Source organism: Mastigoproctus giganteus, chromosome 8 (genome assembly GCF_048544385.1).
Source record: "Mastigoproctus giganteus isolate SK-2022 chromosome 8, ASM4854438v1, whole genome shotgun sequence".
NCBI lineage: Eukaryota > Metazoa > Arthropoda > Arachnida > Uropygi > Thelyphonidae > Mastigoproctus > Mastigoproctus giganteus.
The window spans coordinates 83,402,840-83,425,980 of record NC_143582.1 but is presented as its reverse complement, the minus strand read 5'-3'; the positions used below and the strand labels follow the sequence as shown (position 1 = coordinate 83,425,980).

The 23,141-nt window shown below is 37.9% G+C and overlaps 1 protein-coding gene across 1 annotated transcript in view; it reads right to left on the bottom strand.

Moving 5' to 3' along the window:
* LOC150081685 (annexin B9-like) overlaps positions 1 to 23,141 on the bottom strand; it is a 208,120-nt gene that overhangs the window by 12,699 nt on the left and 172,280 nt on the right. Inside the window, exon 9 of the mRNA XM_090380286.1 lies at positions 8,450 to 8,639. Within this exon, the coding sequence (XP_090236412.1) occupies positions 8,450 to 8,639 (190 nt within the window). The remainder of the gene's footprint in view (positions 1 to 8,449; positions 8,640 to 23,141) is intronic.

Below are 23,141 nucleotides of genomic sequence, written 5' to 3'. Positions count from 1 at the left end.
TGGTCGCATAGGAACTGGATGCAAAAAATAATTTTGATATCATATACTTGGATTTCAGGAAAGCTTTTGATACTGTTGTGCATGGACAACTACTGTACAAATTGGAGTAGTATGGCATTAAGGGCAAGTTGCTACAATGGATAAAAGGATGGTTGAGTGGGAGAAGACAGAGTGGTGGTCAATGGGTATTGCTCTACATGGAATAATGTTATCAGCGGTGTCCCTCAAGGTTCGGTGTTGGGCCCATTGTTTTGTATATTTATCAATAATATTGATGAAAGTATGTCAAGCTTAATGTCAAAGTTTGCAGATGATACAAAGGTTGGCAGGGTTGTTAATAGCAGTAATGATAGTATGCTGCTGCAACAGGATCTGGAAAAGTTGGGTAGATAAGCTAAGAAGTGGCAACTGAAGTTTAACATTGACAAATGCAAAGTACTGCATATGGGTAGCAGTAACCCCAGAGAAATGTACCAACTATGTGGTGTTACCCTCAGGGTAGTGAAGAATGAAAGAGACCTTGGGGTAATTGTGTAGTCAGATATGAAGTTTTCTGAGCAGTGCAGACAGGCTGCCTGAGTAGGTTATGGGGTCTTGTCAATGATATACAGGAATTTTGCAAGCAGGGATAAGGAGGTGATTATCATCTTGTATAAGGCAATGGTAAGTCCACAACTTGAGTACTGCATACAAGTCTGGAAGCCTTATTTTATGAAGGATGTAGAGTTGCTAGAACAAGTACAAAGGGCAACGAGACTGGTGAAAGGAACAAAGGAAGGCATAAGTTCAGCAAATTGCAGCTTCTGGAAACCTGCAAGGTGATCTGATTGAGATGTATAAGGTCTTGAATGGATTGAGCAGGCTTAATGCTGAGGGGATTCTTCCTCTCCCTCAACCTGAATGGGTATAGATTCAAATTGAGGAAAGACAATTGTAGAATAGATGTGCGGAAGTTTGCCTTTAGCCAGCAGATAGTTGATTGCTGGAAAAAACTTCCATCTGTTGTGTGGCAGTTGACAGCTTAAATAAATTCAAGGAAAACTAGACAAACATTTGGAATGAATGGATGAGTGAAATGGGAAGGTTTTTTTTTGGCTGATGCTGTATGAGCTTGTTTTCTGCATCGTATGCCTCTACTAATGCTAATCCAGTAAGATGTGTTTCAGATGCTTTTAACATAGTTTCCACAGGTGGCATTATAATGCACACGACAGTCGAGAATACGACAATTGACTTTTGTTTGTAGTATGGCCGACACGATAGACATGTGCGAATGAATTCTAGTATTTTCTCTGGTGTTTTCAAAGTACTGATGTGTTGGTGGTGATATAAACTTAGTAATTATTTGAAGGGACTAGTAAATAATTATAAATTCAGTTTGTCGACAATAGGTTGCGAGATGCCCAAGCCAAAGTGTAGTTTCATGGGCACATTGAAACAAGAATTCCTTTTTCTAACTGAAAGACATAATGTTAATGGTAAAGTTTTATGCACTGTTTGTACAGATGAATTTTCTATTGAACATGGCGCTTGTTCAGATATTACACAGCACACTGCTAAAAAGAAGCACAGAGAAGCATTTGCAGCAAAAGTGCAAGCCGTAAACTAACCTCTTTCATGACAAAACAAGATGTAAAGCGTGAACAGAATTGTCTTGCTGCACAAAAAGGATTGGTGGCTTTCCATAGTATCAAGCATAACCATTCGTTTAGATCAGTGGATTGCACTTCTACCATCATACAAAACTTATTCTCAAAAAGTTTCACATGTGCAAGAACAAAATGTGAAAGTATACTTGTGAATGAACTGGCTCCATTTGTATTTCATTTAGTGATGAGTGATTTATGTGTGGCAAAATATGTATCTGTTATAGTAGATTCATCAAATCACTCAAGTCTGAAGTTGGTCCCAGTTTTGGTGAGGTATTTTATACGTAAGAAAGGAATTCCAAATTGTTGGAATTCCAAAATCTTGTAGGAGAAACTTTTGAGATATTAGGGGATCACATTCTGTCCATATTTGAGAAATATAAGTTAACCAACATGATAATAGGATTTTGTGGTGACAACTGTAACACCAACTTCGGAGGCATTGCGAGTAAAGGCAAGAATGTCATAAGTTAAACAAGAACATGAAAATGAACATTTTGAGAATAGGCTGTGCTGCACATATCTTGCATAACAATATGTGCAGCACAGCCAACAAGTGCTGATATGCCGCCAATTGATGTGGAATCTATTATTAACGGTGTTTCAACACTTTCATTTTTTCACTATTAAAGTTGAGGCACTGAAATCCTTCTGCAGTTTTGTTGAAGTGGAATACAAGAAACTTTTAGGAAGGGTGAAGATGTGATGGCTTTCCTTGCTACCTGCAGTGGAAAGAATAATCAAAATGGTTTTTTTTTTTTTTTTTTGGTAGTTGTTGGCGCATCGGCTTCTGTGGCCATAGTGCACCTCCCAAAGTTTTTGCAGTACTTTGATCCAAGCCCGAGGCGGGATTCGAACCTGCGACCTTTGGGTTGCCAGGCAGGCACTTTACCCACCTGGCTAGCCCGGTCGGCAAAATCAAAATGTTTGATGGTCTCAAGTCATATTTTCTATCACAAGATAAAAGCCCCAAACTCTTGAGGGATTTTTTTAATAATCAACAGTCCCTTCTCTGGTTCAAGTTCATTCACAGCAAAATTAAAATGTGTAATAACACTATCAAAAAAGATTGAATGAGAGGACATTTATGGCAGTGAAGTGGCACAAGAACTGATTGCCCTAACAGAAGAAGAACAACAAATGCTTTATAGAAATGAGCAACTTATTTTACATCTGCTGTCCTGGAGCTCAAAAACCAACTGATAGAGAATGGTGTCATCAGAGATGCTGAATTTGATAAAACTGTCACCAACTGTTACTTCGGAGGAATCACAGACAAAGATTAGCAGTAGCCACAAGCAGAGGTGAAAGTAATTCTTGCACTGCTTCTATTAATTGAGAGCTGGGTGCTGGGGTTTCAGAGAACGGTGGGGGTCATCACGGAACAAATAAATACATGGGCTTTGTTAGGGTAACTAAGATTAAGATTCGGTGCATGTATACTTGCATGTACACCAATGCTAGAAGTATAGTAAATAAATTCGACGAACTTCAAAAGTGATAGTCAGGACATCAAAGGTGGATGTTGTTGGGATATCAGAGACATGGTGTCACACAGATATAAGCAGTTCAGAATTAGAATTTGGGGAGTACAATGTGTACAGGCAGGATAGGAAGGGAGGGGAGAGAGAGAGAGAGAGAGAGAGAGAGAGAGAGAGAGAGAGAGAGAGAGAGAAAAACACTCTTGATCAGGTTATCAGCAATGATTATTCATGCATTAAGACTTTGCAGATAAGGAACCACTAGATGACAGTGATCACAGTGCATTGATGTGGGATTTACTTAAAAATGTAAGCACCATCAAGGGTAAAGGGAAGGGCTTTTGCTTTCGTAAAGGTGACTACAGTGGTATCAAGTGATTATGTTACCAACAGTGAATTCTAAATGGGAAGCCTTCAGGGACTTAATCTTAGAGGCTACTAGGCTTTTCACACTGATTAAGAAATGCTTAAAAATGATTAAAAAATGCATGGGATGCATATAAATTATCAGGCGACAGAGAAGGCTATGGTAGATATAAGATAGTCTAATCAATTCACAAAGGAGGTTAGGCAAGCGAAGGCAGATTATGACAAATCTTTGGCAAAGGACGATAAGAAAAACAGCAAGGACTTCTCTAGTTATATAAACTTGAGGAGGAAGGGGATGAATCAGATTGGTCCCCTTGATATTGATGGTTCGAGTGTTGATGATCTGAATAAGTATTTTGCATCTACATTCACAAATGAGTTATTAAGGTAGGAGAATGCCAGGAGTTTATCAAACTGTAACAGGGTGCTTAATGATTTTAAAATAAATGAGAGCAAAGTGGAGGAGAAATTGTTGAAATTAAACATAAGAAAGGCACCTGGGGTGATTGGGATCTATCTAGTTATATTAAAGGCGACGGCAAAGGTAGTAAGCAAACACTTAGACATAATTATGAGAGCATCCTTAGACTCAGTGGAAGTACCCTTGGACTGGAGATGTATCCCCAATTCATAAAGGAGGATTTAAGGGTGACACGAGTAATTACAGACCAGTTAGTTTAACTTCTGTTCCAGGGAAAATAATGGTGTCACTGGTTAAAGAGGCATTACAGGATAATCTAGACAACACTGCAGTAATAATTCACACACACACACACAGCATGAGTTTGTTAAGGGAAAGTCTTATCTGACAAATCTGATTGGATACAATGATGTGGTTAAAAAGGAATTGGATGCAAAAAATAATTTTGATATCATATACTTTGATTTCAGGAAAGCTTTTGACAATGTTGTGCATGGAAGACTACTGTACAAATTGGAACAGTGTGATATTAAGGATAAGTTGCTACAATGGATAAAAAGGATTGTTGAGTGGGAGACGACAGAGAGTGTTAATCAATGGACACTGCTCTTCATGGACAATTGTTATTACTGGAGTCCCCCAGGGTTCAGCGTAGGGCCCACTGTTGTTTTGTATATTTATCAATGATATTGATGAAGGTATATCAGGCTTAATGTCGAAGTTTGCAGATAATACAAATGTTGGCAAGGTTGTTAATGACAGTAATGGCAGTGTGCTATTGTAAAAGGATCTAGAAAAGTTGGGCAGATGGGTTGAGAAGTGACAACTGAAGTTTGACAAATGCAAAGTACCACATATGGGTAGAAATAACCCCAGAGAAAAGTACCAACTGTGTGGTATTACACTTAGGGTAGTAAAAAATGAAAAAGACCTGGGAGTAAGTGTGCAGTCATATGAAGTTTTCTGAACAGTGCAGACAGGGCAGGTGATGGAGTCTTGTCAATGATATATAGGAATTTTGCCAGCAGGGACAGGGAGGTGATTATCCTGTTATACAAGGCAATGGTCAGGTCACACCTAGAGTACTGTATACAGGTCTGGAGGCTTTGGTTTTTTTTTTTTTTTTTAGGAGCATTAGCAACTAAGGCCATATTGCCCCGGGATATGCGGTGGTCATTTCCCTGACCTTTCCGTATTTGGTGGTGAAGGGCTCGAACCCCGGTCTAATCAAGAAGCGTGTGCTACGCACTGCTGCTCCTTCCCGCCTCATTTTAGGAAGAATGTAGAGTTGTTTGAATGAGTACAGAGAAGGGCAACAAGTTTGGTGAGAGGAACAAAGGGGTGTTCTTACAAGAAAGGCTTAAGTTCTGAAAATTGCAGCATCTGGTGACTAGGCACCTGCAAGGTGATCTGATTGAGGTGCTTGAATGGGTCAAGTAGGCTAAATTGTGACGGGATTCTTCCTTTTGTTCAGATTACGAACCTGAGGGGGCATAAATTCAAATTGAAGAAAGACAGTTATAGAATAGATTACGGAAATTTGCATTTTGTTAAAATTGATAGCTTAAATAAATTTATAAGGATGAACTGGACAAATGTTTAGAGAGAATTGAATGTGTGAAATTTTTTCTTTTTCTTTTTTTTTTTTTGGCTGATGCTACATAAGCTTGTTTTCTTGCATCATATGCCTCTACTAATGCTAATGCTATAACCATCATTAAAAACAACAAGGAATACATTTTAAAATTTGCATCAAAACTTGGTTCAGATGGTGCAAAAAAAAAAAAAAAAAACCCACTATGAGAACAGCTAATGACATGTCCCTCGAAGATGCAGTTTATTTGTGGTTCACACAGAGACGAAATTTAGGAGAAACCATATCTGGATCTTTGTGAAAAGCTGCTAGATTTTAACAAAAAAAAAAATTAGGCAGTCTCTCAGATTTTAAAGCCAGTGTTTTTATTTCTAAACTTTTTTTAGTCTCCAAAACAGTATTTTTGATAAGTTCGAAAATCCAAACAAATCAGAAGTCCTATCTACCTCCGGTCCCAATTAGTTTGGATTATCGACACACTACTGTATATATATATAAAAAATTTGATGTGTAAACACCTTTGGTGGCACCTACTAAATTTCAGACCAATTTGAATCGATTTTATGAAACAGAAATGTGTCAGCTACTTTCCAGATAGGCTCTTACACTAACAATCAACCGTTCTTTTGGCCTTTCTCATGGTTCAACCAGCACAAAGCATCATGGGAAAGGCAAAAAGAATGGAGTTGGGAGAGAGGATCAAGCAGCAAAGAATCATGCGAGGTGATTTTGGATATGCTCAGAGCTGGCATAAACCAGGTGGCTGCAGAAAAACGTTTATGATTAGGGACATACCACTTAGTTGGCTTTGGGTTAACCATTGTCACCCGTGGCAGAAATCTTTTGGTGATCGGAGAAATGGATATCTTGCAAAATTTAAAGCAAAATAAAGCATTTAAAGTAAAGCAAAATTTTAAATAAAAAAAAATAAATAACATGGTTCTACCAGTGCAAAGCATCATAGAAAGAACGGAGTTGGAAGAGGAGATCACACAAAGGATCATGGGAGGTGATCTTGGATGTGCTCAGGGTTGGCATAAAACAGCTGGTTGTGGAAAAACATTTATGATTCAGGGCATACCACTTAGATGGCTTTGGGCTAACCATTGCCACCTGTGGCAGAAACCTTTAGGTAACCAAAGAAATGGATATCTTGAGGGCAGTGTGCACAGTAGTTCCATCTATATTACTGAAGCAGTTGTATATTTCCATCAAGAGGCAAATCATAAATGTTTTTCTGCAATCAGCTGGGCTGGCCAAGAATATCTGAATTGGTTTGGAATAATTGCAATGAGTACATAAAAAAAAAAAAAAATGTGGTGCTTGGTAGTTGTTATATTTAGATAGTATCTGTGTCCTGCTGTCTGTATGATGATGAAATTGATAGTATGAACCAGAGCTATAATGTTCAATACGTTCTACGTTTATATCATATGGAAGTATTTTTCATATCATATTGAGTTAAACTTCTCTTATTCTTTTAAGAGTATGATGATGAAAGTAAGATGATAAATAGTGACAAAGTGTTGTGTTACATGCTGTTATTTGGTCTGCTCCAAGTACATGTAAAAAAAAGAAAAAAGTGTAATTGTTTAAATGCTAGTATGACAGGTGTGAAATTGGGCTGAGTGCATGTAGTGTGTGTTTTTCTAACAAACCCCCCAAATTAGACTACAGTGGAACAACCTACCAGGAACTGCCCACCCCTACTGTGCAGACATCATGTCTTCTCTTCTGAGGCATAACATGGGATCTGCTGACACTGGCTTCAACTGCCCAATGTGGCGTCACTAACAGAGAAGCACTGCATGATTACAGTGTAATTTCCTCTCCCCACATAGGGCACCCTGATCCGACTTTACTCTCACAATCCCTGTCTCCCTTCCCCACCACCTATCTCAAGCTTTTCTGTTCTAAGGTACCCTCCTCCTGTGGAGGATGGGCTTCTTCCACAGGGGGTGCTCCTCTATTCTTTTAACTTCCTATTTTGGGGTGGAAAGTCTTCCTATCATCTACCTGCTTTATTATTTGTTCCTCTCCTCTTCATCTGCCTTCCCTGCTCCCTTTTTATGCTTTCCAGAGGTCCCCCCCTCCCAGGGGCCATTCTTGGCAAGCTCAGGTATCCTGGGATACCTGAGCCCTTTCTATTCCCTACTATAACAGGCCTGCCTCCTCAGGGCAATGGACAGGAACCTGGGGTCCCACCAGAGGTCCTACAACTAAATGGTAAGAGGAACACACCAATGAAACTCACATTCTCTGGCCTTTACAGAGTTTGTACACAAACACAGTATGCAAATGCAGAGTTGGAGGGTGGGCCCTTGGTGCTGCTTGACAATCAGCTCTATAGCCCTCTACTACTACAAGGAGGTAGGCTAGACATAGATAAGTCTCCAGCCGGGACACACCCTGTACATCGCCCAGGCTTGCCAGGAGTGGCCCTTAAAAAAAAAAAAAAAACCCCTTTGGAAGTGTTTTTGTAAAAGGAGCATGGGGGTGATAGTTCAAGTGTTGGAGAAAAGGTGAAGATAAAGAAGGTGGTAAAAGGAAGACATTCACGAGAAAAATGGAAGTTAAGGAGGACAGAGGGTCATCTTTGTGGAAGAAGCCCATCCTCCACAGGGAAGGGGGGGAAAACGTTAAGAGCAGTGTATGAGAAGGATCAGTGTGACTTTTCTGATATATATATCCCAGCTATAGGCAAGATTACTCCAAGTGTTTCGTAATATAGACATGCTCAGCTTTTGTTTGGTTTATTATGTATGAAGTTTAAATGCTTTTCATGAATTAAAATATTTAATGACAAAAAATTCGGCAAGATTCAAATTGCAAGCCACAAAAATATTTAATAGTAAATAATTTAGTTTCATAAATCACAAAACCATAAACCATTAAAGCCATATTACAATAAGCACAACAGAGTCTAAATCCTTACCTACTGCAATCATGCCAGCCTTTATGTCTCCAGACATCTCCCTATCAATGGCTTGTGTCACACTATGCCCTGTCATGTTGTGGTATTCATAAAACACCAGACTCAGATGTTCATAGCTTTCAGCAGCAATAATAGCATTAAAGGTGGATTCATCAGTTCCCCACTTACCAACTCCAGCAGCATAGAGAACCTAATGTTTCAACATACTGCAGTTTTAATATCAAAAACTGAGTTATCTTAATTTTAATATAACTTTATATCGTTTTCTATAAAATTTAATTGCAACTTTATATTAATTTAGTTTAATACTGGAATACGAAAATAATATCAAGACATCAATTCACTTCTCATAATACTCCCTGTGCCGTAAGGAAATCAAGGAAACTGAAAGCAAAAAAAGCAGTCCACAGAATTAATTGGATAATCTGATTGCGACTTAAAATGAACTCCTTTACATAGTTCCTTTTATCTAAGTTCCTTGCTTAACCTGACATCCATGTAAATCAAATTTACTTAATGATTCAAAGTTAAATTTGATCAATGTGATATGCATTACAATAATGTAACTGGCATGTATATTAAACTCCCCATTATCAACGGTGCTGGTGCTAACTTAGTGACATCCCAGATGAGAAGTTTACTTAAGTGGCTCACCTAATGTGCCCCAAAATACCCTGATAGGATTTATCACAATTAATGCCGATCATGATAACCATGCTCTGAAAGTCGCCTAAATATTCATGGAAAATACAGTGCATGGGCATGCAATGTATAAGGAATGAATGGATGCATTGGCAAAACTACATTACAGTATACTAAGGAAAGCAGCACTATCTCAATGCAGATTAAATGAAAAATTTGAAATAGCTCACCATTTACCGCTCGATGCAAGGTTGCTAATAGGGCCACTTGTCTGATGATAGAACCAAGTAGTTCTAAAACTGGTCACAGTAGTGCCTTGAGCTTTTAATGGATAATGGGTTCACATAATATGGGATGTTATCTGATTAAAAGCAATATTAGTTACTTTAGGTTGAATACATGGGCAAAAATGAAATCACTTTCAAAGAGCATAATTCTGAGCACTGTCACTGTCAAAAGAGGAGCAATAGTGTTCCCAGATGGGAACTCTATTGATGAAAAACACACACAGAGAAGCATTATTGATGAGGCTATTTCAAAATCTGCATTATGTCTGTGAACTGCTAAAATGAGTGAACCCACAAAGACATGTCATCATTGTACAGGTACTCTCATATAACACGGTAGTTAGGTTCCTATAAAATGTCGTGTGGTGCGAAATCGTGTTATACAAGACTAAGAAAAAGTACAAAAATGGGGGTTACGTTCCAAAAGCTAACAAAAATACACTATTTCATTAACAAAAATACACCATTCTGGATTTCATGTATCTTCTGCTCTCTTTAAAAAATCAGTAATCTGGGTTTGTTTGCTTTTTGATAAATCTTTGTGAATTTCATCATATGGAACTAAGAATTTTTGAAGTATCCTTTTGGGCTCCTTTCATTCAAGAATCTGCATCCAAAAAAATAAGATTCTAATTGCTCGGCTGACTTTATGCCTTCCCGTATGCTTTTTAGTATAAAATTTGAAAGTTTAGAATTTATCTGCACTATCATCCTCTGAATTGATTTGGTTGGTTTACCTCTGATGCCATTTCCACCATATCTGTTTGCCAGCCTCTTTTTCTACCAGTAATTCTTGAATGCCTTCAGTAATCATATCTTTTTTTAAGATGAGGGGACTAGGTGACTAGGCCATGCTACTCTGTGTATATTGTCTATAAATTGCATGTGTCCTGAGGTTGATTTTCTGTTTTGATGGACAAAAAACCAGAGTTTCCAGGAGAAAAACCATGCTACCCTCACCGGAGCACAATTAACTCAGCCACGTTGTGAAAAAGACCGATAAAAATTCCTCCTGTCATTGATGGGATTTGAACTCAGGTCTTGAGTGGAGTTGTGGGCAATTCTATCAACTGTGCTACCTACAAGGACTTTAGTAATCATGTCATCAAAACCTTCCCCTCCTACCGACGTAACAAGTTCTACTATTGCACCGATTCCGTTTTCTGCCGGTTCAACCATATTTCCTAAATGAACTAACTCTTGAGCATACATTTTTCCACACGCATTTAACGTTGATGGTTTTACTTCTTTCAGTGATAAAGCTACGATTCTGATACAGTCCACAACTGAGAAATGTTTCCATGCCTCCATTACTTCAATAGATTCAGGATCAATTTTTTCAAAAATCCATTGTAACGATTTTCTGATGTAATGAGTTTTAAAGGTGGATATAATGCCTTGATCTAATGGCTGAATGAAAGAAATTGTATTAACCTAGTACAACATTGATGTAGCCGAGCTGTTAGGAGTGTGAGTGCAGCAGCACACGCTCTTTGAGTGGACCGGGTTCAAGCCCATGACTGCTAAATACGATTAACATTTGTATTGATTGATTTATTGTAAACTCCACTGACCTGGTGGTCGTGGCTGGAATATAAACAAGAACTGTGGTGGTAGGAACATAACTTCAACATTTGGATGGCCTGATGCTATCCAATAGTAATAAAACTTTGAAATCTAGATTTTCCCACAAGTTCAACAGCAGAGAACTTAACGTGGGGATTTCCCAACAAAATAAAATAAAGTGATTTCGAAATAATTTTTGTTTTGACTACTGAGTCAACAAAGGTGATTTAAAAAGAGTGGAAATGTTGAAAAATTACATCCAACATAATAGCAGGTTCCCCCCCCTCCCGCACAAAAGCTCAAAAATACCATTATGTGAGGTTTACCGAAATTCTCACGGTAACACAGTTTCGCTCTAACTGTGTTATATAAGTACTGTATTGTGCAAGGATTGCCGCAATTTATCAATCATGTTAGAGAAAAACCGTGTTGTAGGAGTACCGTGTTATACGGGGGTTGCCTGTAGTTAAATTTTCCTGGTTGAAATGATACAAACCTTGAAAGCCAATCATTTAAAAATAATTTGTGTCCAAATTTGATGAAAATGGTTTTTCAACAGATAGCTATGTACTATACAGAGCAGTCTGATGAAAAACATTTCACTGTTACCTTGGTTTTGGTTTGGTTTTTTTTTTTTAGGAGCATTAGCAACTAAGGCCATACTGCTCCGGAATATGTAGTGGTCATTTCCTGACATTTCCGCGTCCTCCGTATTTGGTGGTGACGGGCTCGAACCCCGGTCTAATCAAGAAGTATGTGCTATGCACTGCTGCTCCTTCCCACCTGGCTACGGAGGCGCCCCACTGTTACCTAGCAGATCAGTCATGATAAGAACATTTGAGCAGTCCAGCAGACAAACAAAAATAAATCTTCAAGTCTTTCTCATGCAAATTGCTTTGACTTTTACTAACAAATCATCCGTTTTACATGAAATTGTGTGAACTTTTTGTATATGCTTTCATTCCTTTGAACAAGTTAAACCACTCAAAATGTCACAGGTTTATGGAAAAATATAATTGTAGACCCATACTTGATTAATCCACATCATGCAAAAATAAATCAGTGCTAGGAAGAAATGAATGATGCAAATAATATGAAGAAGTGTAAGAGCAAAAGTTGCTTCTCTCAATTTTTTTAATTGATGCAGAGGACCTAATCATGGCCAATGTGACGACTGGAGCCCTTCAATCTGATCATCTTGGCTATATATTTCTTCTGACAATCGAGGTTTCAGAAAAAGTCAATCACTCAGTGATATGCAAATTTTTTGATACATTTGCTTTTGCTATGGCCACAGGGAGCTCACCACAACATTCTTCTTCCTTTTTTTTTTTTTTTTTGATTGAGGCTGTTCCATATATGATTAAAGCAGGTGCTGCAAAAAAAGCATTCTATTGCAGAATGATGCAGTATTCTCACTAAGACAACTGTTGTACATTGAGTTTCTGAGGAAGTGACAAGTAAATTTTTAAAATGTTGACTCAAAAATAACAGAGTAAGGAACTTGGTTAAATGTCTGCATTTATTATTGCAAGAACTTCGTGATGACTGTGAGAGGAGTGGTGAACAACAATGAAAGGGAAAATGTTACATCCATTTAAACTGCACAAAACATGTTTGCCAAACGAAATGTGGATTGGTTGGTTTTTGTTGGATTTTTTTGGCACAAAGGCAACTTGGGCCATATTGCACCTATTTATTAGAATTATGTGACAAAGATGTTGAAGTTTTTTAATTATGGTTTATATCTGGTTGAAATATCCTATTAGTTTTAAATAAGTAAATATATTCTCAATGCTCAATGTTGTATATTTATAGGGAGATGGAAGGCTCTTTGTCGCACCATGTGGTATTGTGGACATTCTATAAGGAAATGTTTCATAGTGACAAGAACAGAAAGTTAAGTTTTTTTTATCGAGAATCAGGCCAAGGAAACAAATACTATTTGATAGAGGTATCAGTTGGTTTTCTAGTCTTATTTTTGGATCTGGGTACATTTTTCACTTTCTACAGAAGTGAATGGCCATTGTTTTTTGTAGCAATATTCTGTATCCATTGTTTTTTGTCCACAATTCTATTTTTTTAACTGTGCTTTGTAATTACCTTTCAATCATGTTCATATTTTGTGAATGGCATGAAATGGTAACATCATCTGCATAGAGGAATATTTCAACCGTGTTCAGTAGGTCTTTTGTAATAGAGCTTATTTTGATTGCGAACAAAGTTCCACTCAGCACTGAACCCCGAGGAACTCCATCTTCCTGAATATATGCTTGTGACAGACTGTTTTGATATTTTACTTGGAAGGTTCTGAGCTTCAGAAAATTTTGTACTAAGATTGGTAAGTGGCATCGCAAACCAATGTTGTGTAGGTCATTCAGAATGCCATATCGCCAGGTAGTGTCGAAGGCCTTTTCTATGTCGAGACTGATCATAATTAGATGCTCATTTCTTAGAAAAGCATTGTGAATATTTGCCTGTTTTTATCACGGGGTCCAGAGATGATCTATTTTTACGAAAGCCATATTGATTTATGTTTGGTATTTTATAGGTTTCCAAAAACCAGGTTAGTCAGTTGTTTGACATTTTCTCCAGGGTTTTCCCGAGGCAACTTGTTAGAGCTATTGGTCGATAGTTTATGGGAATTGTATGATCTTTGCAAGGTTTGGGGAAGGCAATTACCATAGCGTGATGCCAGGAGTTTGGATAACAATTTTCTAAGTAAATTCTATTGTATAGTATGAGTGATGTATTTAAAGATTTTTGACTAAGCTGTTGTATCATTTGATAATGAACACCATCAGGTCCTGCAGAACTCTTCCCTGACTTCGCCAGAGCATTTTGCAGTTCTATGTTGGGGGGTTAGTTATATGGGAGATGTTGTCTGGTATTAAAGTTTATTTTGTATTTTTAAGCTACAGATTTAGTTTTCTGAAAGGATGGAATGTATGCTGATACATTTGCAAAAGTAGCTGCAAGAATGTTTGCGATTTCCTTGGAGTTAGTGATATCCTGTCCATTCCAGCTTATTAGTAGTGTTGGTACTGAAAGAAATTCCCCATTAAGTTTTCTGATTTTGTTCCATATAACACGGGTATCTGTATTTTTGTTAATTGTGGAGGCAAAACGTATCCACGATTCCTTTCTACTCCTACACCGGACATATCTGGCTCCAGCTCTAGCTTTTTTAAAATTTATGAGATTGAGAGAGGTGGGATACTTTGGGAAGAGATTCCAAGCCTTATTCTTCTCTCTCTCTCTCTCTTGGCTATACTGCATTCATTATTCCACCACGTTGCGGCATGTTTATGATATTTTCCAGAAGACTGGGGTATTGTAGCTTCAGCTGCCATTAAAATTTGATTTGTGATACGAGTTACAGCATTGTCTATAGGCTGAGTGGTGATTGTTTGTTCATCTATTGTCGCAAGTGTTTCATATTTTGTCCAGTCAGCTTTATGGAATCTCCATCTTTTTTGGCCATCATGATGTGAAACATCATTTGTTAATATTTTGCAGACCACAGGGAAATGGTCACTATTCAGGGGATTATTCAAGTTCGTCCATTCAATAAGTGGTATAAGGCTGGTGAACATATGGAGATGTCAATTGCAGAAGTTGTTCCGGTGGGCAAATGTATGCATGTCTCGACTCCCATATTCAGGAGCGAGAGATTTTCCAATAATTTTTCAATCAATTTTCCCCCCTTTGTCTTGGTGGTGAGATCCCCACAGGGGATGATGTCCATTTACATCACCCATAATAACAACTGGGGGTGGTAGCTGAGTTACTAATGCTTCAAGATCTACATATGTATACTCTTGATTTGGAGGAAGGTAACGTGAGACCAGTGAGAAAGTAAACGCTACTGAGACTCTTACTGCAACTGCTTCCAAAGATTTTTGTAGTTGGAGGCATTTACATGGAATTCTGGAGTCCATTAGAATAGCCACCCTGCCATGTGTTCCACTGGAAGGAATTCGATCTTTTCTATAGGTACCATAATGGTTTATAGCAGGCCCTTGTTATAATGCGGTTCACTTTACTGATTTGCTATAACGCTGTTCTTATATTATAAACTGATATCTGAAGGCGCCTCCATAGCCAGGTGGGCAGGAGCAGCAGTGCGTAGCATACACTTCTTGATCAGACCGGGGTTCGAGCCCGTGACTACCAAATACGGAGGATGCGGAAAGGTTAGGGAATGACCGCCGCATATCCTCGGAGCAATATGGCCTTAGTTGCTAATGCTCCTAAAAACCAAATAACTAACTAACTAACTAACTAACTGGTATCTGACTATAACGCTGTCTTAAATCATTACAATGCTCTTTTACCAGCGTACAGATTGCATTTTTGCATATTTAATGAAAACGTTTCATCTGATGGAGTCGATAGCCTGAAGATGAAGAGCAAAACAGCATTAAAATGTTTCCCACGCCGACTTGAGAAATTATCCCACACTCGGTGAAATTTTCTTGCACGTTAATTTAATTGCAGTACGGTGACTCGTTACATAGTTTCAAGATCAAAATTTTAAAAAATTATCAACTATATTGCTTGTAATATTTGTGTTATATGCATTTATTCGAAGTCCAGTCATCACTCAGCAAACATCGTGCGTAACGGACAGTTTACTCAAACATTGTATCATAATTAATGCGAGCAATGCAGTTACATTTTCGAAGAGTTAATAATGGCGGATAAGAATGAAAAAGCAACAATGTCTGGATGCAGTACGAAGACTACAAATGTAAGAAAAAGACTGAATTTGAAAATAGATTAGACGTTTTGAAGCGAATCGATTCCGGTCAACGACAAGCAGATGTGTGCCATATCTTGGGACTGGCAAGTTTAACTGTAAGAACAATTATAAAAAATAAAAAATTAATTTTATCAGCAGAAAGACAGCTGTTCTACTGCAAGCAACTAGGGCTAGGCCGGTTATTAGGATTGAAATGGAGAGACTTTAATTTTATTGAAGATAATATCCAATGCAGAATTCAGTTAAGTTAAATATTATTAAAAAAAAAAAATTTTTTTTTTTATGTGGAACCATTTAAAACTAGTAAGGGCTGGTTGAATAGATTTAAAATCTAGGGAGCAGCCGCAAATGCAGGTCAAGGAGCTGAAACTTTCAAAAAAGAATTTGTTAAAATTATTGAAGAGGGGTATAATGTGTTATGCTTCTCAACAAGTTTTTAACATAGATGAAGCAGGAGTTTTTTTGGAAACGAATGCCTAAAAGAAGTCTCATATTGAAAGAAGAAAAAAACATACCAGGTTTCAAAGCGGCAAAGGATCGGTTGACTTTATTGTTGGGTGGTAACGCTGCGGGGGATTTAAAATTAAAACCCCCTTTTAGTTTACGAGGACGAGGGCCAAATTACAACCCAAAATCGACACAATTTTAATGATTAAATTCAACTATTGAATTAAATCAATTAAAATCAATTTAGATCAATTAAATTCATGATTTTAATTGGAAATTTAAGTTTAATTTTGATACCTAAGTAGTTACCATATAATTATATACGTATGTAATGTATAATATTTTGATTGACATTTATGCATCGTTTTACTACCATTTATTATTGATTAGGAAATATCCTATGGCATCGACCGTAACTTACAAATACATATATTACCTTATGGGAATGCAGCGCTCATTTAGCGTAGATTCACTTAGTGCTCTGTTTTTCCAGAACAAATTACCAGCGTTAAGCCGGGGTCACCTGTACTTGTGGAGTTAGATTAGTTTCTTGAAGGCAGACACCAACCGGATGATATTTATCAATTAAGTCACGAATGTCACTGATGTTACTGCAGAAACCTCGACAATTCCACTGTATTATTGTACGCATTATATTGGGTTTGCTTTTGTATCTGTCTTTTTCCGAACGGCAGTCTGCTTATTTCGTTCAGGTCTTTTCTCTCTTTTAGAGAAGTGTGGACGAGTATCCATCTCTTCCTCAGCGTGTATTTCTAAGATCGGTTCCTCTAATACTTCTTTTTTGTATGTATCCATGTGATCACGAACAGCATTTTTGTCTTCTGTGTCTCTATCTTTAGCATTTGTGGATGGCTGGGGGACAGAAGATGAATCTGGCAGAATTGTAACTGGTGTGTTGATGGCTTGATTGGAAGTTGTCATTGAGAATGACTTAACTGATGGAACTAAGATTGAGCGAGCCCAATCAGATATAGAGATGTGTGTGGGGGGGGGACCGTAACAATGGTTTGAACCGCAGTAGTTTTTTTTTTTTTTTTTTTTGTTAGTTGTTGGCGCATCGGCTTCTGTGGCCATATTGCACCTCCCAAGGTTTTTGCATTTTCTACTCTGATCCAAGCCCAAGGCGGGATTCGAACCCGCGACCTTTGGGTTGAAGGGCGGGCACTTTATCCACCCGGCTAGCCCTGTTGGCACCACAGTAGTAGAGGTAGCAATAGCACTTGTCTGTTTTTGTTGTTGGACAGTTGCTGTGTATGTGCGTGTTACTACAACCGACGATATTTGTTTCTTTGCTTCAAGACACACAACTTTATGCTCGGTTTTGTACTTCTGAATCATTTTTTTCTCTTTTCCATGTTTAACAGTCTTTGGAATAATATTGGCCTCTATAGTTTGGACACTATAAAGACTATGTAGAACATTCGGTATGGATATGATCTTTAGACCCACATGAAGCACATACTGCAGCCCCTCGACATACTGCCTGTGAATGCTTAAATTTTTGACATTTGAAGCATCTGATAGGGTTTGGTATGTATGGTCGGACATGATGGTTCAAATATCCGGCTTTTACAGAATTTGGTGGATTTGGCGAGTTGAAAGTTAGTATGATGGTTCTGGTTGGAAGCAAAGAGCCATCCCTTTTAATTAGGATTCTCTTGACCTGAATAATGTTTTGATCTGAGAGTTCTTGTTCAATTTCTTCCTCAGATACATGTAGAAGATCCCATTCTGTTATAACTCCTTTTGAATAGTTTAAGGTGCATGGGGTGACAGTTCTATGGGAGTTCCTCCAAGTGTTTTCAATTTAAGTAACTTCTCAGAGTGCTTGTGTTGGGTTGTTTCAACAAGCAGGTCACCTGATTTTAGCCTGCGAATCATTTTTGGTGAGCCAGCAGCATTCTCTAAACATTTCTGAATCAGAAAAGGAGAGAGCTTGCTGATTGGCTGGTCAGTCAAGGAATGTATTATAAGGAAGTGAGGCCAGATATTCTGGTCTGTATCCTTCTTTTGTCTCTTAGCACAGGAAGGGTTGTGATCTTCCTGCTCTCTAGAATGTAGTAGTAGTAGTAGTGGCACTTGATGCAAGAAAGCAAGTGTAGGAGCTTATGCAGCATCAGCCAAAAAAAAAAAAAAAAAAATCACACCATACCCTCCAATTGCCTGTCCAGTTCCTCCTTAAATTTTTTTAACCTATCAACTTCCACAATGACAGATGGAAGTTTGTTCCAGCAATTAACCACCCGCTGGCTAAAGGCAAATTTCCGCACATCTATTCTACATCTATCCTTTCTTAATTTGAACTTATGTCCCCGTAGGTTCGTATTCTGAACAAGTGGGAGGATCCCATCAGAATTCAGCGTGCTCAACCCATTCAAGGCCTTATAGACCTCAATCAGATCACCGCGCAGGTGCCTAGTCTCCAGCCACTGCAATTTGCAGAACTTAAGCCTCTCTTGGTAAGAGGATCCCTTCATTCCCCTCACCAATCGTGTTGCTCTTCTCTGTACACGCTCAAGCAAATCTACATTCTTCCTAAAATGAGGCCTCCAGACCTGTACGCAGTACTCAAGGCGTGGCCTGACCATTGCCTTATAAAGAGGGACAATCACCTCCTTTTCCCTGCTAGCAAAATTCCTATATATCATTGACAAAACCCCATGACCTGCCCTAGCAGCCTGTCCACATTGCTCAGAAAACTTCATATCTGACTGCACAATTACTCCCAGGTCTTTTTCATTTTCTACCACCTTAAGTGTAGTACCACACAGTTGGTACGTTTCTCTGGGGTTACTTCTACCCATATGCAGTACTTTGCATTTGTCAAGGTTAAACTTCAGTTGCCACTTCTTAGCCCATCTGCCCAGATTATCTAGATCCTGTTGCAGTAGCACACTGCCATTACTGTCATTAACAACTCTGCCAACCTTCGTGTCATCTGCAAACTTCGACATTAAGCCTGATATACCTTCATCAATATCATTGATAAATATACAAAACAACAGTGGACCCAACACCGAACCCTGTGGGACTCCACTAATAACATTAGTCCACGAAGAGCAGCACCCATTGATTACCACCCTCTGTCTTCTCCCACTTAACCATCCTTTTATCCATTGTAGCAACTTACCCTTAATACCATTCTGCTCCAATTTGTACAGTAGTCTTCCATGCGCAACAGTGTCAAAAGCTTTCCTGAAATCCAAGTATATGATATCAAAATTATTTTTTGCATCCAGTTCCTTTGTGACCACATCATAATAACCAATCAAATTTGTCAGACAAGACTTTCCCTTAACAAACCCATGCTGTGTCTGAATTATTGCTGCAGTCTTGTCTAGATGATCCTGCAATGCATCTTTAACCAGTGACTCCATTATTTTACCCGGAACAGAAGTTAAACTAACTGGTCTGTAATTATTCGTGTCACCCTTCGAACCTCCTTTGTGAATTGGGGATACATTTGCACATCTCCAGTCCGTGGGAACCTCCCCTGAATCCAAGGATGCTCTCATAATTATGGCTAAGGGTTTGCTTAGTTGCTTTGCCGCCTCCTTTAATATAACTGGATAGATCCCATCCACCCCAGGTGCCTTTCTTATGTTTAACTTCAACAATTTCTCCTCCACTTTGCTCTCAGTTATTACAAAATCATTAAGCACACTGCTACAATTTGATAACCTTCTTCCATTTTCAAACTGTAATGATTCCTCACGTGTGAATGTAGATGCAAAATACTCATTCAGTTTGTTTGCTATCTGAGCAGGATCATCAACAGTCGAACCATCGATGTCAAGTCAACAAGCAGGTCACCTGATTTTAGCCTGCGAATCATTTTTGGTGAGCCAGCAGCATTCTCTAAACATTTCTGAATCAGAAAAGGAGAGAGCTTGCTGATTGGCTGGTCAGTCAAGGAATGTATTATAAGGAAGTGAGGCCAGATATTCTGGTCTGTATCCTTCTTTTGTCTCTTAGCACAGGAAGGGTTGTGATCTTCCTGCTCTCTAGAATGTAGTAGTAGTAGTAGTGGCACTTGATGCAAGAAAGCAAGTGTAGGAGCTTATGCAGCATCAGCCAAAAAAAAAAAAAAAAAATCACACCATACCCTCCAATTGCCTGTCCAGTTCCTCCTTAAATTTATTTAACCTATCAACTTCCACAACGACAGATGGAAGTTTGTTCCAGCAATTAACCACCCGCTGGCTAAAGGCAAATTTCCGCACATCTATTCTACATCTATCCTTTCTTAATTTGAACTTATGTCCCCGTAGGTTCGTATTCTGAAGCATTTGAAGCATAGGGTTTGGGGGGTTTGGTATGTATGGTCGGACATGATGGTTCAAATATCCGGCTTTTACAGAATTTGGTGGATTTGGCGAGTTGAAAGTTAGTATGATGGTTCTGGTTGGAAGCAAAGAGCCATCCCTTTTAATTAGGATTCTCTTGACCTGAATAATGTTTTGATCTGAGAGTTCTTGTTCAATTTCTTCCTCAGATACATGTAGAAGATCCCATTCTGTTATAACTCCTTTTGAATAGTTTAAGGTGCATGGGGTGACAGTTCTATGGGAGTTCCTCCAAGTGTTTTCAATTTAAGTAACTTCTCAGAGTGCTTGTGTTGGGTTGTTTCAACAAGCAGGTCACCTGATTTTAGCCTGCGAATCATTTTTGGTGAGCCAGCAGCATTCTCTAAACATTTCTGAATCAGAAAAGGAGAGAGCTTGCTGATTGGCTGGTCAGTCAAGGAATGTATTATAAGGAAGTGAGGCCAGATATTCTGGTCTGTATCCTTCTTTTGTCTCTTAGCACAGGAAGGGTTGTGATCTTCCTGCTCTCTAGAATGTGTTGGGGCATTGATCCTACAACAGGCAGTATTGGTATAGGGAGGCTGGAGCAGTGCCTGGTGTGACCAAACGAGAAGTAGTAGGGGTTAGTAACAAACTATGAGAAATAAAGAAAGGTGGCTTGCCTTCCTTGCTCTGTACAAGTACTTCTGTAATAAGAGCAGTTATGAAATAAATAGATTTCTTAACAACAGGAAAGTAAAAGAATTGTAAATCACTTTTGGATATTGCACTGGAAGCACAGAGATATCGTTTGGCACCCGGATCCCTAAATGTGGAGGGAAGCTTAACAGATATAAAAGATAACTATTAATTTTTTGCATTTTATCAAACATCATAAAATGAAGCCAGACAGTGAATGACGCTATTGCCCTAATTAAAAAAGTAATGCAGGCAATCTCAATGAAACTGAAGACTATGGGAAGAGCGCATACGCGTGTGTGTGTGTGTTTTTTTATTTTCTTACATCATTCAGCACTATTAATACTAAGACAAGGTTGGATGGACAACCCATAACTGCCTAATTAAATAAAATGCTGAATAAGAACACATGATTTCAAACCAAGTGTAAAATTTCCAGTACCTCAATTAGAGAAAAGGCTAACTGATATGGAGGAAAAACTAACAACAACTGGTTTAATTCAAATATGCTCTGATAACATCTCCAGATGTTGAAAGGAGCCTTTCCAGATATAAGAATCTTTTGACAAATAACCATGCTCCTTTAGATTCAATCATCTCAAAATGCAAAGGGGCACTGTTTAGTAAGCTGCAATGCAGACTAAGGTATGGAGGGAAGGGACCTTCAAATATTGAAGTGATCCCCCACCCCACCACAGAAACTCAAATTTTTGAAAGTTTCTCATTTTTATAGCAACTGGAAAGTTAATAATATAAAATTTTATCAGAAAATAAAGTCAAGTAATAATAATAACAATGCATCATTATTTTCATTTATGAACAGAACAAATATGAACTCTGTTTTTATTAATAGGGTGCTTTTTGTGTCATGAGTATTTGTCTAGCCTCTTTTGCACAAAAAAAAACGAGATAAATTTATGCAAATATAACTAGCACGTTTACTTCCTGTGATTCATGCTTCAATTACAGCATATTTAATAATATACTAATGAACTTAGCACTACAAAATTACATATATTTCAAAATTTATTTATATTATTGTAAAAAAAATTACTCTGATGTTTTATTGTTTATTGAATAAAGAAAGAAAATTGTTCCTTCTTATAAAAAATGGTTATTTAATTTCTGTCAATGATTACATTATTAGTAATAGTATTTGCCATATAGTGCAGCAAGGAAGCCACAGGCTTTTGCTGCACTGGCAAAAAAAAAAAAAAAAAAAAAAAACACCATTATTTACACTATTCTTAATCAACATGACTCTTCCTGGATATCACAGAATAAATGTTTATTCAAGCATTCCCTTTTATTTGCATTGTGTTAAAACACTTTATTCTGAGGGTGGGAGTTCAATACTGTTGCAAATTATTTTACTGACCAGATGACTCAGTATGGGACAATGATAGACAAGTAAGGTTTGGCATTGTTTATTTTGAGGACAATAGTTTTAAATTGCTGCAAGTGATTTTAATGGCCAAGTATGAATTGTGGCCCAGAATCTGCATTGTTCCTTTTTGTATATAGCTCTTAAGGACATTTATTCTGAGGATAGGAGTTCTTGATTGTTTGAGTGGATATTGTTTTTATAAATATGTGGGTGAGGCTATGCAAGTAATTTTTTAGGGGTCTACAGAACATACTAAAATATTATTTAGTTTGTTCTGTAAATGAGACTAAGTGAAGCTACAGTTTTCAGAGTTGCCAGCCTCGTACAGTCTCCAGAGTATTTCTAAACTCTCCCATGACAAAAAGTAAAACTTGGAAAATTTCTTGCCTCATTTAGTCTTGTTTAGCCAATACAATTTTATATTATAATTTACTTTTCTAATACATTTTTGAATGATTTGATAGTCAGAAAGTTACATGCCAATGAAAACAACTTTTTCCTTTTCTTTTTACATACAGCTCTTGACAGAAATAAAATAAATACCACTTTTACAAAGATGAACAATTTTAGTTTCTTTATTTCAACTGATTCT